The 14,133-nt window shown below is 42.0% G+C and overlaps 3 protein-coding genes across 3 annotated transcripts; all 3 read right to left on the bottom strand.

The window, feature by feature from the left end:
• Nucleotides 1-292: 292 nt before the first annotated feature.
• On the bottom strand, nt 293-4,105 carry LOC118416691 (transient-receptor-potential-like protein). The gene is made up of 7 exons (XM_035821881.1): nt 3,876-4,105; nt 3,427-3,625; nt 2,533-3,149; nt 2,134-2,365; nt 1,794-1,970; nt 1,481-1,558; nt 293-1,294 (listed from the first exon to the last, which is right to left on the bottom strand). Exons 3-7 carry the CDS (start codon nt 2,763-2,765, stop codon nt 1,235-1,237), a joined length of 780 nt encoding a protein of 259 aa, XP_035677774.1. The 5' UTR covers nt 2,766-3,149; nt 3,427-3,625; nt 3,876-4,105; the 3' UTR covers nt 293-1,234.
• Nucleotides 4,106-4,113: 8 nt separating this feature from the next.
• Nucleotides 4,114-5,711, bottom strand: LOC118416197 (short transient receptor potential channel 5-like). Its single transcript, XM_035821277.1, has 2 exons — nt 5,397-5,711; nt 4,114-4,803 (listed from the first exon to the last, which is right to left on the bottom strand). The coding sequence occupies exons 1-2, from the start codon at nt 5,709-5,711 to the stop codon at nt 4,327-4,329; spliced, it is 792 nt and encodes a 263-aa protein (XP_035677170.1). The 3' UTR covers nt 4,114-4,326.
• A 4,636-nt stretch (nt 5,712-10,347) lies between these two features.
• On the bottom strand, nt 10,348-13,258 carry LOC118416196 (short transient receptor potential channel 5-like). The gene is made up of 3 exons (XM_035821276.1): nt 12,944-13,258; nt 12,219-12,680; nt 10,348-11,063 (listed from the first exon to the last, which is right to left on the bottom strand). Exons 1-3 carry the CDS (start codon nt 13,256-13,258, stop codon nt 10,848-10,850), a joined length of 993 nt encoding a protein of 330 aa, XP_035677169.1. The 3' UTR covers nt 10,348-10,847.
• Between the last annotated feature and the right edge of the window lie 875 nt (nt 13,259-14,133).

Genomic DNA, 14,133 nt, shown 5'->3' with positions numbered 1-14,133 from the left:
GTGCCTCCATGTTTCCGTGAATGTTTGGAAAGTGACGTGTGATGACTATGTGCTACTTTTGGGCATGACGCCAACCTACCGGTTTAACCCGTTCATGAGATGTAACTCTTGTCCACCTGATTAGACGCCTAGCCTTGCCAGAGGGCGTCTCTTTACCAGTACAATAGAGTTGAAATGTCGGTTATTTCTCCACCTAATTAGTCCCGATGGGGGCCGGGGTTATAATCCACTGTTTAATGACTTGAGCCATTAGGACCTAAACAGTTGAGGAGGCAGCTAACATCTCCGAAGGATCTGAATCTGGTGTCACTGAGAGAAGAAATAAAACCTGTACTTGTGATGAGGGGAATAAGTCATTTAATCACAAGAACAAGTCACGTGCACCTGTTGCGCTTTGGAACTCTCGACGTCTGCGTTACACATTAATAAGTCATGAGGAATGGAAGTAATAAGATGATCACTGCCAGATCGGAAATCCCGAGCGATTTATTATTAATGTAATATATCTGTATCCTACACCCACTAGAATGCCGATTAATGTCATAAATACTGGATGAAGAACTTGACAAGTAATAGATGCATTTTTGTCTAGGAAAACTCTCTATTGTTGTAATGTATATGAGTAGTTGAATAATCTCTAAACCTTCGTTCACAATGTCTTCATCTGCCTACTAATACATATCACTGACCTCAATCTAAATAACAGAGCTGAGATTACAACATAATGTTGAATTTCCGTGTGTGACCATTGACTATTCTATAGCTTACACGTACTATGAAGAAGCTAACAGACAGGTCTATATATCAGGATTGAGAAGTAAGAATAGAATCTGACAAAATTCCTTTGATAACACGTGTACTCTATATTCAGTATCTTCCTAACAATAACAAACACTGTAACATTACATATATTGATGGACACAACCATAATGTTCACCTTCTTTTGCTTACAGACAAGAACATGACTTCTAAGTTACCTTACGATCTTTACCTCCTTAGCCGTCTCCTGGTTAAGTCCGTGATCGGTGTTCAATGAAACATCTAACATTGAGGAAAATGTTGACTCATAATATGATTTAACGATACATGTATAATCAAGGAAGGAAGAAATCTTCTTTCAAAGCGGTCATCCTTTATAAAATATATAATTTACATTCCATTAAGTAAAGACAGCAAACTACCTAGTAGAATAGAATAGTAAGGTGATGCATTGTACATATGTACAAATGCCCTTTCATTCCAGGCTCCTTTCCTTGCGAAGCAAATATCTGGTCATAAGACTGCCAACAACCATCTGTATAAAAAAACACCAATTAAGTTATTAAAAACTCCATGGAACAATGTAACCATTTCCATATCTTCAATGTGTGAAAGCATACAATAACCGGAAGACCAAGCAAATGCCCTGCATGTAGTACTTTGTTGAGTGTATGTATAGATAAATCTCTTTTTTATCCCCACTTTTTTCCCCTTTACTTACTTTGTACACATCCTGTTTCGCTGGCAGTGATGATTGTGATGGGCGGATGGCTCTCTCCACCTGAACAAACTTAGATATCTTAGTAAGAAAGAAAAATATGCACGTTATATAAAATGAAAAAGATGGCCACGATAAATGCAAGTGTGAAATCAGAGATGGCAAGGAACAAGTCACCAGGAGGTTCTTGTCCAATCAGATACTGATGATCATTTCAGCGGTCGATCGTCAAACAGAACATTGAAGCACATTTCAGATACCATATACATGTAGCCATCAAATATGAAAATTGTTGTCCATGACAGTTAATACCTACATTGTTGTCCGTATCGGGAGGATTGTTTCGCCGACCACATAATGCCAACACCGGGCGAACAAGAGCGTTCCTCACGGACATTATCAGGCCGAAGGGTGGGGGTAAGGACAGGTCGACCTTCAGGTAGCGTAGCACGTCTTTCATCACCACAAAGCCCCAGTCAATGCGTTTTACTTCCTGGAACAAATTCAGGTCAGACATGAAGGTGTTTTCGTAACTACATGAACAGAAATTCAATATAATACACATAAACGGAACCAAGGCAATGTGCATGAAGACTACAATGCTAAAGTTATCATATCTTAGCGGTAAAGTTTGTCATTGCATCTTTATTGAGTACCTCTGTCCTCGTAAATGAGTCACTCATGATGGCGATGAGGAGGTTGATGAGAACCAACACCCCAATGACTTCATACAGCCCAAACACCAGTTTTCCAGCAGTCTCTGTGATGACAGGCCATTCTTGTATCTGGAACACGTTGACTGGGCTGGTACCCGGCTTCAGCTCGAGCGTGGACAGATCAACAACACCGAACCCAGCCCAGAACAAGGATTGCAGCGCGCTGAAAATTCTGAAAAACGAACGCAAGCCATAAAGAAACTGATAGTCGACGTCCTTAAATTGTACACAATCATATCAACATAAAATCTCTGGTCTTTCTACGATGTGAATTGGATGTCGTCAGAAAAACTTTGATCAAGGACGATGTTGCAAGGGAGAAGTTGGATTATTACTTACGTGTCAAAACCTTGTGACTTTGAACAGCTCAAAGCCTGAAGGTTGCTCTGTGAGTAGTTGGAACAGAGGTACTGGTGCATCGTCCCATAGAACCAGTACAGCTGGTTCAAGCCGAGCGCAAAGGCGAACAGAACCAGTCCATCCAGGACCACGAACTTCATGATGTCTACAGCCATTCGTCCGATGGAGATCAGCAGCATCCCCAGAAAACGATTATAGATGAACATAGACATGGCTCGGACAAAGACGACGATTGTGAAGATGGAGAAGAGGACATCTGCCACTGCAACAGGCTGGAAGCTGGTTTCATTTGCTTTATGTGTCCATTCATCGGCGACCGTGTTCTGTACTGATCTATATATGTCGAGCTAAAAAAATAAAAAGGCAACGTCACAGTTAACTATCCAAACAAACAAAATTACAATTGGTTGATTTAAAATCAATCACATACTTCTTTCGGAATACGAAATCCCTTCTTGCCTGAATCGCCACAAGTCGGAGGGCGAACTGTGCTAGGAAGACCGCAATCATCACAAAGTCCAGAAAGTTCCACGGCTGCTTGAAGTGGTCCATCAGGCCTTCTCGTCGAACGTCTTGTAGTTCCTTCCATGCTATGTCTGAAAAAAAAGCACCCTGTATTTTACAAGCAATTTGATTTACAAACGAATCATAGCTGCCTTTGTAATCTGTCTAAGTACTCAGTCACTGGATGATCGTAGTTGAAAGTATGAAATCATTTTGAGTGCATATTCGGCTAGGTGATCCACAACCATATACAGTAGTGGGGATAGGCCACAATTATGGTACACTGCTGTGGATCACAACAGACAACAACCACCAGCGCGCCAGTTATAACAGAAGAAGAAGAGAAACAGAGAAAGTAATACCACTTACCGATGATCCACATCATGATCAATATGGACGCTACTGACACCGGTCGAGATGACGCTGGAGTCCCCTGGATAATACTGTCTATCTCCGAAGGTCCCAGGCGGTAGGACTGAGAATCCACCAACAGTAGGATCAGCAGAACGATCCACGACACGGTCCAGTACATCTCACGCACAACAGAAAGACTTGAAAACCTGCCGATCTACAAACGATAAGAAGTTTTTCATCTAAAGCAAAGAACACACAGAGATATAGATATCAAAAGCTTAACAAATCTGGTGCTCACAACGTAGCTTTTATAATGTTAGAAGTGGAACCGATTGATTCTATCAATAAACTCAACAGCACTACCAGTTATTATTCATTAAAAGTCACAACCAATTATTCAGTATAACTGCATAACGTATCAATTGAGCCTTCGAGTACCATACTACAACTTGTCGCACCCTGACCTTTGACTGAGGCGCTAGGAGATGTGCCAGACACAGGAGGGGATACGCTAGCCCCACGGTCACCGAGAGAACGATCGGATAGACAGAAGAGGCGTTTTCCCACCCCTGAAAGACCTGATGAAAGTCTATGATCTCCTGGAACTTTCGTTGGTTGACATATTCAAAGCAAAAAGGGTACGTCGTGAACTGAAACGAAAGATTTCGTTAACCATCTCAAAAGCTAAAACCAACTAAAAGAGTGATTACAACAAAGTTGTTTATTCTATATTCATGCCCCCTTGGGGGCTAAATGCACTAAGGTAGATTAAAAGTAACGTGAGGCAAAGAATCTTTCATCCACGAAAAGTATACCGGAATATCAATATCGAGATCTACAAAAATGTAATCAGTACTAGAAGCACTCTGAAAGGGGGATCGAGTTATCAATGGAAATTTGTTCTGATAGAGACTGTCAGTAGTATCTTACCTGCATTAGTTGGAGGTCCACAGCTAGCTGGATAGTAGAGACGGGCTTTTTGTATGGAGAGTGCTCTGGACTGCAGAGGTGCTCGAGGATGGTCTCGGCTTCTTTAGTTGAGCGTGCCTCGTCCAGTAACTCACAGGCGAAGGTCTCACACTGGTCCGCCAGCTGCTCCAGCTCAGGCCGGTACTGTTCCCGCTTCCAAAGGACGTCCCGAAGAGCCTTGGCCGTCCGGAAGGCCGTATGGAACGGGTCGGGGCTGGTGAGGAGGATGTAGGACGGACTACACACCGCACGGTAGGCGTCCAGCCAAGCGATGGACTCGCTGATGTCTGTTGTCCATTTGTAGTCGTCTGGCGCAGGTGTAGGGAAGCCAGCTTGAAGCAGCATCTCCAGGATATCGTAGTTGTTCTTCATGGCTGCTAGCATGACCGGAGTCATGTAGCTGGGGAAGGCGCTGCTGCCATCCTGCGAAATTGTAACGTTGATACACGTATATCAACTCAAATGTACACGGCTTAATGTAAAATCAACACCAGAAAAGCTAGAGCCCCAATCTTACGAATTAACAGTCTTTTGTCCTTGGACCACACACGGCGTGCGTTGGTCTGATGTAAGCTACAGTTACCTGTTACAGCTAACTGAACGTAAACTGCGTAATCTGTTTAACTCGAGGAGACCGGTCAAACAACATTACTTAGCCCTGGTGTTTACGTTGAGACATATACTGTTTACAGGTAGTTTTAGCTGAGTGTAAACTGAACTGAAACATCATGTAGGTATGCAACTGCAAGGACAATGGAAAGTATGCTAACATCAAATAGAAAAGCAGTGAAAGTGTTCTCAATAAAGCGTTATGAAATTGTAAATCGTATTGTAAAGGCTATTGAAAAAAGATGTGCCTGAATGTTTTTCCTGCCTTTACATTACACACAATAGCTAACATGGAGTTGAACGTAAGAGACATTAAGGCCATGACGCAGCAAATACGACATTTCGCTAACACATCTTGATACTGCGTAAATCATTACACCTCTTCAAACCATCAGATAGTTACCCACCTCAGAGTCCACACCGTACGTCCGACCTAGGGTCTCCGTCAACGCCCTCTCCTTCAGGATCCCCACGGCACCGACGTCCTGTCTGTCGATGGCGTACAGCAGCGCGTCACCGATGGGTGCGCCGTGGTCTAACAGAACCTCGGCCACTTCGCGCGACCCGCTGTCCACGGCTAGCTCCAGGACAGACCGGCCGAACTTGTCTCGAAGAGTCCCGAGGTCAAGAGAAACATCTGGGCTGACGTTTTCCTCACCAAGAACTGTAGATACTTCCGAGACTTCATTATTACGGACGAGTACAAGAAAGCGTGCCTCCATTTTCCGTGAATGTTTGGAAAGTGACGTGTGATGACTATGTGCTACTTTTGGGCATGACGCCAACCTACCGGTTCAACCCGTTCCATTCGCATCGCGTAATGATATTCTGTCTACCTAATCAGATACCTAGCCTTGCCAGAGGGCGTCTCTTTACCAGTACAACAGAAGGGATTTTCGGTTATTTCTTCCACCTAATTAGTCCCGATGGGGGGTTATAATCCATTGAATGACTCCAGTAATTAGGGTCTGAGCAGTTAAAGAGGTATGTAACATCCAAAGGATATGGATCTGTTGTCTTTGAGAGAAGGAATAAAACCCGTACTTGTCATGAAAGGGACAAAATCTTTATAATCATAAGTTGCACCTGTTGCACAGTAGAGCTCCCGATGTCAGCGTTACACATTAATAAGTCATGACGAGTCGAAGTAATACATTTGTACGATGATCACTGCCAGATCGAAAATCGCAAGTGATTTATTATTGATGCAATATGTCTGTATCCTAAACCCACTTCAATGTCAACAAACCTCACAAGCTCCACTTACACGTACATAAGGAACATTGAAATTGAAATCTTTAATCACAAGAACAAGTGCACCTGTTGCGCTGTAGAGCTCCCGATGTAAGCGTTACACATTGATAAGTAATGTGGAATCGAAGTAATAAGATGATCACTGCCATTTCGGAAATCTCGAGTGATTTATTGTTAATGTGAAATATCTGTATCGTATATACCCACTAGAATGTCAACAAACCTCACAAGCTGACGACTCAACTGACACGTACAAAAGGAAATGGAACAAAGGTTCATTTGAAGAATATGTCGTGTAAAACATCAATTCAGGTGGCTACGATATGATATAGGTTTCAATATCTTTGAGATGTCATGTCTGGCAACAAGATATTGCTAAGTCCTTACAATGCAACACAGATTGGCCAAACAACAATCACATATTTTGGATTTTCGTTACAATTCCTTCGTAGAAGCTGAAACGTTTACCTCACCCCCCCCCCCCCCACACCCGTTAATGGAACCTATGGCCTCTGGGGCCGTTTAGTGCAACAAATAAGACTTGCATGCATGTTTCAATATCAATTGAAACAACAACCATGTTGTTCGCTTACTTTTGCTTCCAGACAAAAACATGACTACTGGGTTGTTTCATAATATGTATCCCTCTTAGCCTGTCTATGGTTAAATCCTAGATTGGTGTTCAGCACAACAATGTGTATTGGGAACAATGTTGATTCATTCTATAACTTAAAGATACGTGTACATTAAAGTAAAGAAAAAATATTTTCGAAAGTCATTCCTTTTCAGATATGTAATTTTTTTTATTACATTTAGTAAAGATTTTATACTACCTGATAGAATATAATAGTGATTATATCCCAGAACAGGGATTGCAGCGCGCTGAAAATTCTGAAAATGGAATGCAAACCGGAAATGGGTCCACTATCCTACTTTATGAATTGAATGTCATAAAAACTTGATCAAGGACGATGTTATAAGTGAGACTCTGGATATTACTTACGTGTCAAAACCTTGTGACTTGGAACAGCTCAAAGCCTGAAGGTTGCTCTGTGAATAGTTGGAACAGAGGTACTGGTGCATCGTCCCATAGAACCAGTACAGCTGGTTCAAGCCGAGCGCAAAGGCGAACAGAACCAGTCCATCCAGGACCACGAACTTCATGATGCTTACGGCCATTCGTCCGATGGAGATCAGCAGCATCCCCAGAAAGCGGTTATCCGTGAACAGAGACATGGCTCGGATAAATACGACGATTGTGAAGATGGAGAAGAGGACATCTGCGACTGCAACAGGCTGGAAGCTGGATTCCTTTGCTTTGTATGCCCAATCATCGGCGACCGTGTTCTGTTCTGAATGTGCGTCGAGCTAAGAAGTATGAAAAGTCAACATCATAGCCAGCTCAACACACCAGATTACTATTGGTTGATACATTTAAAATCAATCATATACTTTTTTTAATACAAAATGCCTTCTTGCCTTAAAAAGTGCCACAAGCCGGAGGGCAACCATTGCTAGGTAGACTGCAACCATCATAAAGTCCAGAATGTTCCAAAGCTGCTGGAAATGGGTCGTCAGGCCTTCTCTTCGAACTTCTTTAAGGTTCTTCCAGGCTATATCTGTACCCGAAAGAATACGGCGTTGTACGCTATATTTTACAACCGATTTGAATTCTAACTCTAAATCATATCTGCTTTCACATTTTGTCACATTTTTGTACCCTGGCTGATCGTACCTGAAAGAATGAAATCAAATTTAAATGCCTCACAGGAATAATAGCTTATCCAATACTTTTGTGCATCGATTAGAAAGAATACCGTAACTAATGATTAGCCTACTCCATTGTAATACTATATCAAAGAATTGTGTTTGTCCTTATTGTTATGCTAATAAGGTTGTTAAGCTTAATTCTATACCTCTCTTTTGTACTTTGTGTAATAGTTGTTGCCATACATTGTATCATGTACAATTGTTGTGCAATAAAGTTCTTCTGTGTTCGTCGTAGAGTGCGTCTTTGGCTAGGTGATCCACAACGTAAGATTGGGAATAGGCCACAACTATGGTACATTACTGCTGATCACAGTAGCAGCCATCAGCACGGTATGCAATAGAAACAGAAGAGAAATTAATAGAACTAACCGGTCATCCACATCATGATCAGTATGAACTCTACTGATATCGCGCCCCAGAACGCTGGGGTCCCCTGGAGAATACTGTCTATCTCTACAGGCCCCACTTGCAGGGACTGAGTCTGCACCAACAGTAGAATCAGCAGAACGATCCACGACACGGTCCAGTACATCTCACGTATAACAGAAAGACTTGAAAACTTGCCGATCTACAAACGATAAGAAGGTTTGCATCCAGATCGAAGAACGTGCAGTGCACACGTGAGCATGTGGGTACACACAGAATAAGTGTGACAATAAAAGCTATTGCCACGGCGACGGTTTTATTGTCTCCATGAAAAATGGAGATATAGGTTTTGTGTGTGTGTGTGTGTGTGTTTGGTCATTTGTGGTCAGCATAACTCAAGAGCCTCTGGATGGATTGCCATGATATTTGGTGTGTGGGTAGATGTTGAGAAGACGAAGGGTCAATTTTGGGCCCCTGGTACGTGACCTTGGTACTGCAGCAGAAATTCAGTTTCTTGTATCTTTTGATCTGGATGTGCTATGGTCTTGATTTTTTTGGGTGGCAGATAGCTTGTGACGTGAGGAAATGTTGTGCATGTTTTGGTCCCCTAGCAGGTTGCTCTGGAACTGCAGGGAGTTTTTCTCAAAAGTTTCTAAGGGGGATAACTGGAAAAGGGAACGACAAATTTAGATGATATTTGGTATGTAGGTAGCTTAGATAGAAATATACATAACCAAGTGCAAATTATGCACACTGGCACTTAATTTGCATAATCAATGAGGGAAATCTATATTTGTTATGTTTGCCATTGTAGAACTCAAATACCTGTAGTTTGTGGCTGGTGGAACATTAACAGATATCAATTATGTAAATACGTCCCTAATTTTCATAATCAATGTAAAAGTGCTAGACCTAATTCTTCTAAATGGTAAATGATAGGGCAATCGATTAATCAACATTGTGACCAATGTAAGTTATCTTAATGTGTACATAACCAAGCATATATTATGTAAATGTAAAAATCATTTACATAATTAGACTATTTCATGGACATATGAGGTCTCCGAACTCTTGTTGTTTATAAGTATTTAATGATTGTTGTTGTAGTCGTGTTGTATTTGTGTTATATCCTTTCGCCTAGCTGTATGTATGAATATTGTTTTACGCGGTGGATGTTTGTAGGGCATTGCTGTTAACAAGAAAGGTGATCTCTTATAACGAGTGACCTATCATAAATGTTTCTCATTGATTATACAATTGAGGTCCTCATTTGCATAAAATATATCAGTTGATCTTCTTTACCTAATGTGTTTAAGGTACGAAAGTATTAGCAAAGAAAGCTATTGTAGCATTTTCTCATAAATCATGTAAATGAGACCTTACTTTGCATGACTTACGTCCGCATGTTCAACTTAACGTACATGTTGCTACCAAATGTCGCAAGAATGGAATTCTGTCATTTAAAACTATGATAAAAATTTCTCAGTAGTTATGTAATTAGGTACCAATTCGCATAATTGATGTCTATCGATATTTATCTCTTTTCTAGTTACATATGTCATGTTTAAGTGCCCTAGAATAGTATTGTAATACTGTGGCTTAATAAACTGGGATCATTTATTATGAAAATTAGCACCTGGTTTATTCAGAAGCAACCAATGGTGGCAGTCCATTACACTTGGAACATTAAACGACTTTCAATTTCTCAAACGATTCAGAATGAGGAAAACATGTTTCCTTTGCTACAGGCTTGTTAGCATATCATTAGCATATGATCCACGACCTTCTATTACCGTCACCGGTGACGGTCCGTCTTTAAATGGAAGGCATCTCCGAAGTCTTTATCTATGGAAGGCATCTCCGAAGTCATCTACATATTTGTTTGCGCACGCGCGGACGAATCGCTGTGGAATTTCGGGAATTTTTGCCAATCGGATATATTCTTAACATATTAATATTTCTCTCTTTTTGATTTACATTTGGGATATTTTTGAGCATTCTAACATGAAATGCAGTGTATTTATATACTGTACTCATTAATACCCAAATCAGCCCCTGATTTGCATGATTAGCATTTAATTATGCAAGGCATCTCTGAAGCTTTCTATAGCTACATTCCAAATATCATGACGATTCGTCAACCCATCCCCTCTAAAGGGATGATGCAACTACACATGCCTGTAGAAAAATTCCTGACATGCCTGCGAGATTTTGGGAATACTTGTCAAACAGTCGCAAACTATACTATTAGGCTCACCCCTGAAGCGTCGCTAAAAACAAAAAGCTAAACAAAACAGATACTCTCATTCACAGAGTGTAGCTTTTCTAATATTAGAAGGGGAATCAATTCTTTCTATCCTCAAATTCAACAGCACTACCAGTTCCTATGTATCAAGCGTAACAGCCAACTTAGGGCAATTATTCAATATAACTATTGCATAACGTATCCGTTGATTCTTCAAGTACCATTATGATACTACAACTAGTCGTACGCTGACCTTTGACTGAGGCGCTAGAAGATGTGCCAGACACAGGAAGGGATACGCTAGCCCCACGGTCACCAAGAAAACTGCGGTATACACAGAGGAGGCGGTTTCCAACCCCTGGAAGAACGGATGAAAGTCTGCGATCTCCTGGAACTTCCGTTGGTTGACATATTCAAAGCAAAGAGGGTGCGTCACGAACTGAAACGAGAGATTTCGTTAGCCCGATTAGCCCGTTGCATAACACGCTAAAAAAGCCAATTAAATGACAATGAAGTTATTTATTGCATATAAATGCTCCATTGTGGCCAAGTGCATAAGGTTACATCGAAAGAAACATGCACCAAAGAATCTACAACCCATGAAACAAGTGACCGTAGGTAACATACTCTGTGACCTAATAATGGTTTATGTTTGTTGTGATGTTTTCTGTGGGGTATGACTCGGTGTTTATATCGCATACAGAACACATCACATCAGCTTATACCAAAAACTTACTTAAAACTGAGCTAACATACCTATCACTGCCAAATTTGAAACACAGCGAAATCAGCGTCTCAATCGAACGACACCAAATGAAAACAACAACACAGCTTCACAATGGATACTTGAGACGCACACAACTTTAAAAAGTGGGTCAATGACAGCTGTGGACATAACATAACCCCATATCTGCTTGGAGATAAGTAATTGCAAAACCCCATCGTCTATAGGCCAGCTGTTCCACAATACCAGGGAAATAGGGGTGATTTCTCAAATCATTACATCGATAATGAAAACAGCTACCGCGAAAAAAAAAAGATCCCAAGGATCAAACACGTTCTAACCATAAAAAGCATATGACTATCAACCGCGCAAAATGTTAACAGTATGCTATGTCAAACCAACCTCAATATTGGAAACGCAAGGCCCGAACGAGATGGCATATTCCGACGATGACAACATCTGCTTGACGGTATCAAATTACCACAAGGCTTAAGGCGCTATCATAAGGAAGACCTGAACCACTATACTGGATGGCGTAGAGGTGAAAACTAAAATTATTACATCCATAACAAAAATAGCTACGGCGAAAAAAAATAACGTGCATCATTTCCCAACGGAGTACAGACGACATGCCAATCAACATGCGATTGCGGCATACGGAACATAGAGATATAGGTGCGAACACTCAACGGACAAAGTGATTACAAGACTCTGTTGGAGGTTACCCTCCAGTCACAGAGTAATTAGCATCTGGCATACGGACAAATCGATAGCGATCCACAAAAATGTAATCAGTCCTAGAAGCACTTCGAAAGGGGAATCAAGTCATTATGTGCGATTTTTTGCTAGTGACTGTCAGCAGCATCTCACCTGCTTTAACTTGAGGTCCACAGCTAGCTGGATAGTAGAGGCGGACTTTCTGTATGGAGAGTCCTCTGGACTGCAGAGGTGCTCGAGGATGGTCCCGGCTTCTTTAGTTGAGCGTGCCTCGTCCAGTAACTCACGGGCGAACGTCTCACACTGGTCCGCCAGCAGCTCCAGCTCAGGCCGGTACTGTTCCCGCTTCCATAGGGCATCTCGAAGAGCCTTGGCCGTCCGGAAGGCAGTAATAAACGGGTCGGGGCTGGTGAGAAGGATGTAGGACGGACTGCACACCGCACGGTAGGCGTCCAGCCAAGCGATGGACTCGCTAATGTCGGTTGTCCATTTGTAGTCGTCTGGCGCAGGTGTAGGGAAGCCAGCTTGAAGCAGCATCTCTAGGATATCGTAGTTGTTCTTCATGGCTGCTAGCATGACCGGGGTCATGTAGCTGGGGAAGGCGTTGCTGCCATCCTATAGAATCAAATGTACGTGGCTTGGTGTGAAATCAAGACCAGGGGAGCTTGAGCGAGTGGCTACTCTCAAGTGTTCAGAATTAAGCGTTTTGATATTGTAAAACCGACAATCATCTCGTCGGCTATTGAAAACCGTGCCTTTACATTATACACAATAGCTAACATGGATTCAAGGCCATGACGCAGCAAATACTATTCCTTAACACAGCTTGACATTGCGTAAATCATTACACCTCTTCAAACCATCAGATAGTTACCCACCTCAGAGTCCACACCGTACGTCCGACCTAGGGTCTCCGTCAACGCCCTCTCCTTCAGGATCCGCATGGCGTCGACGTCCTGCCTGTCGATGGCGTACAGCAGCGCGTCACCGATGGGTGCGCCGTGGTCTAACAGAACCTCGGCCACTTCGCGCGACCCGCTGTCCACGGCTAGCTCCAGGACAGACCTGCCGAACTTGTCCTGGAGTGTCGCCAGGCCAAGAGAAATGTCTGGACTGACGTTTTCCTCCCCAAGAACTGTGGAAACTTCCGAGGCTTCATTATTACGGACGAGACTCAGAAAACGTGCCTCCATGTTTCGTGAATGTTTGGAAAGTGACGTGTGATGACTATGTGCTACTTTTGCGCATGACGCCAACCTACCGGTTTAACCCGGTCCGTTCGCATAATGAGATGTAACTCTTGTCCACCTGATTAGACGCCTAGCCTTGCCAGAGGGCGTCCCTTTACCAGTACAATAGAAGGGGATTTTTGGTTATTTCTTTGAGTTTAATTGTCAGTTATTTCTTCCATCTAATTAGTCCCGATGGGGGGTTATAATACATTGAATGACTTGCGTAAGTAGGGTCTTAACAGTTAAGGAGGTATGTAATCTCCGAAGGATATGGATCTTACTCTCTAAGCAGAGGTTAGGCTCCGGCTGTTTTTTTTAATGTTTCTTTTTAGTCATTTTTATCGGGCTTTCTATTTTTTATTTTATCTTGCTGTATCAAAACCTAACCGTTTGGCTGGCGTACTTCAAGAAAAATGACAAAATAGAAAGCCCGATAAAAAGACTAAAAAAACGTTAAAAAAACAGCCGGAGCCTAACCTCTGCTTGGAGAGTAATACATTCGTACGATGATCACTGCCAGGTCGAAAATCGCAAGTGATTTATTATTGATGCAATATGTCTGTATCCTATAACCAGGAAAATGTCAACAAACTTCACAAGCTCCACTTACACGTACATAAGGAACATTGAAATTGAAATCTTTAGTCACAAGAACAAACAAGAACTAGAGTTCCTCGAACACATATCTTCGCCAAATAAACAATTTCTATGGAAGATAGTTCTTTTTGAATGATTAATGTGTATAAGTCCATATGTTATCTAGTCACATCATGTAGTGGTTGGTTGGATTATGAACATTGTGAGTAGATTAGTCTATTCTGTCGGTGTACATAATG

Source organism: Branchiostoma floridae, chromosome 5 (genome assembly GCF_000003815.2).
Source record: "Branchiostoma floridae strain S238N-H82 chromosome 5, Bfl_VNyyK, whole genome shotgun sequence".
Classification (NCBI taxonomy): domain Eukaryota; kingdom Metazoa; phylum Chordata; class Leptocardii; order Amphioxiformes; family Branchiostomatidae; genus Branchiostoma; species Branchiostoma floridae.
Note: the sequence above shows the minus strand (reverse complement) of the source record. Positions and strands in the feature narration are given on the sequence as shown.

Excerpts from the sequence above, each read along its gene's own strand:
- LOC118416691 (XM_035821881.1), bottom strand. The coding sequence starts at position 2,765 with ATGTCTATGTTCATCTATAATCGTTTTCTGGGGATGCTGCTGATCTCC. Across the intron at positions 1,559-1,793 it reads CTCCCGATACGGACAACAAT|ATATCTAAGTTTGTTCAGGT; the intron begins GTAGGTATTAAC and ends TTTCTTACTAAG. Across the intron at positions 1,295-1,480 it reads CGAAACAGGATGTGTACAAA|ATGGTTGTTGGCAGTCTTAT; the intron begins GTAAGTAAAGGG and ends TTTTTTATACAG.
- LOC118416197 (XM_035821277.1), bottom strand. The coding sequence starts at position 5,711 with ATGGAGGCACGCTTTCTTGTACTCGTCCGTAATAATGAAGTCTCGGAA. Across the intron at positions 4,804-5,396 it reads CGTACGGTGTGGACTCTGAG|GATGGCAGCAGCGCCTTCCC; the intron begins GTGGGTAACTAT and ends ACAATTTCGCAG.
- LOC118416196 (XM_035821276.1), bottom strand. The coding sequence starts at position 13,258 with ATGGAGGCACGTTTTCTGAGTCTCGTCCGTAATAATGAAGCCTCGGAA. Across the intron at positions 12,681-12,943 it reads CGTACGGTGTGGACTCTGAG|GATGGCAGCAACGCCTTCCC; the intron begins GTGGGTAACTAT and ends TTGATTCTATAG. Across the intron at positions 11,064-12,218 it reads TGGACCTCAAGTTAAAGCAG|TTCGTGACGCACCCTCTTTG; the intron begins GTGAGATGCTGC and ends CTCTCGTTTCAG.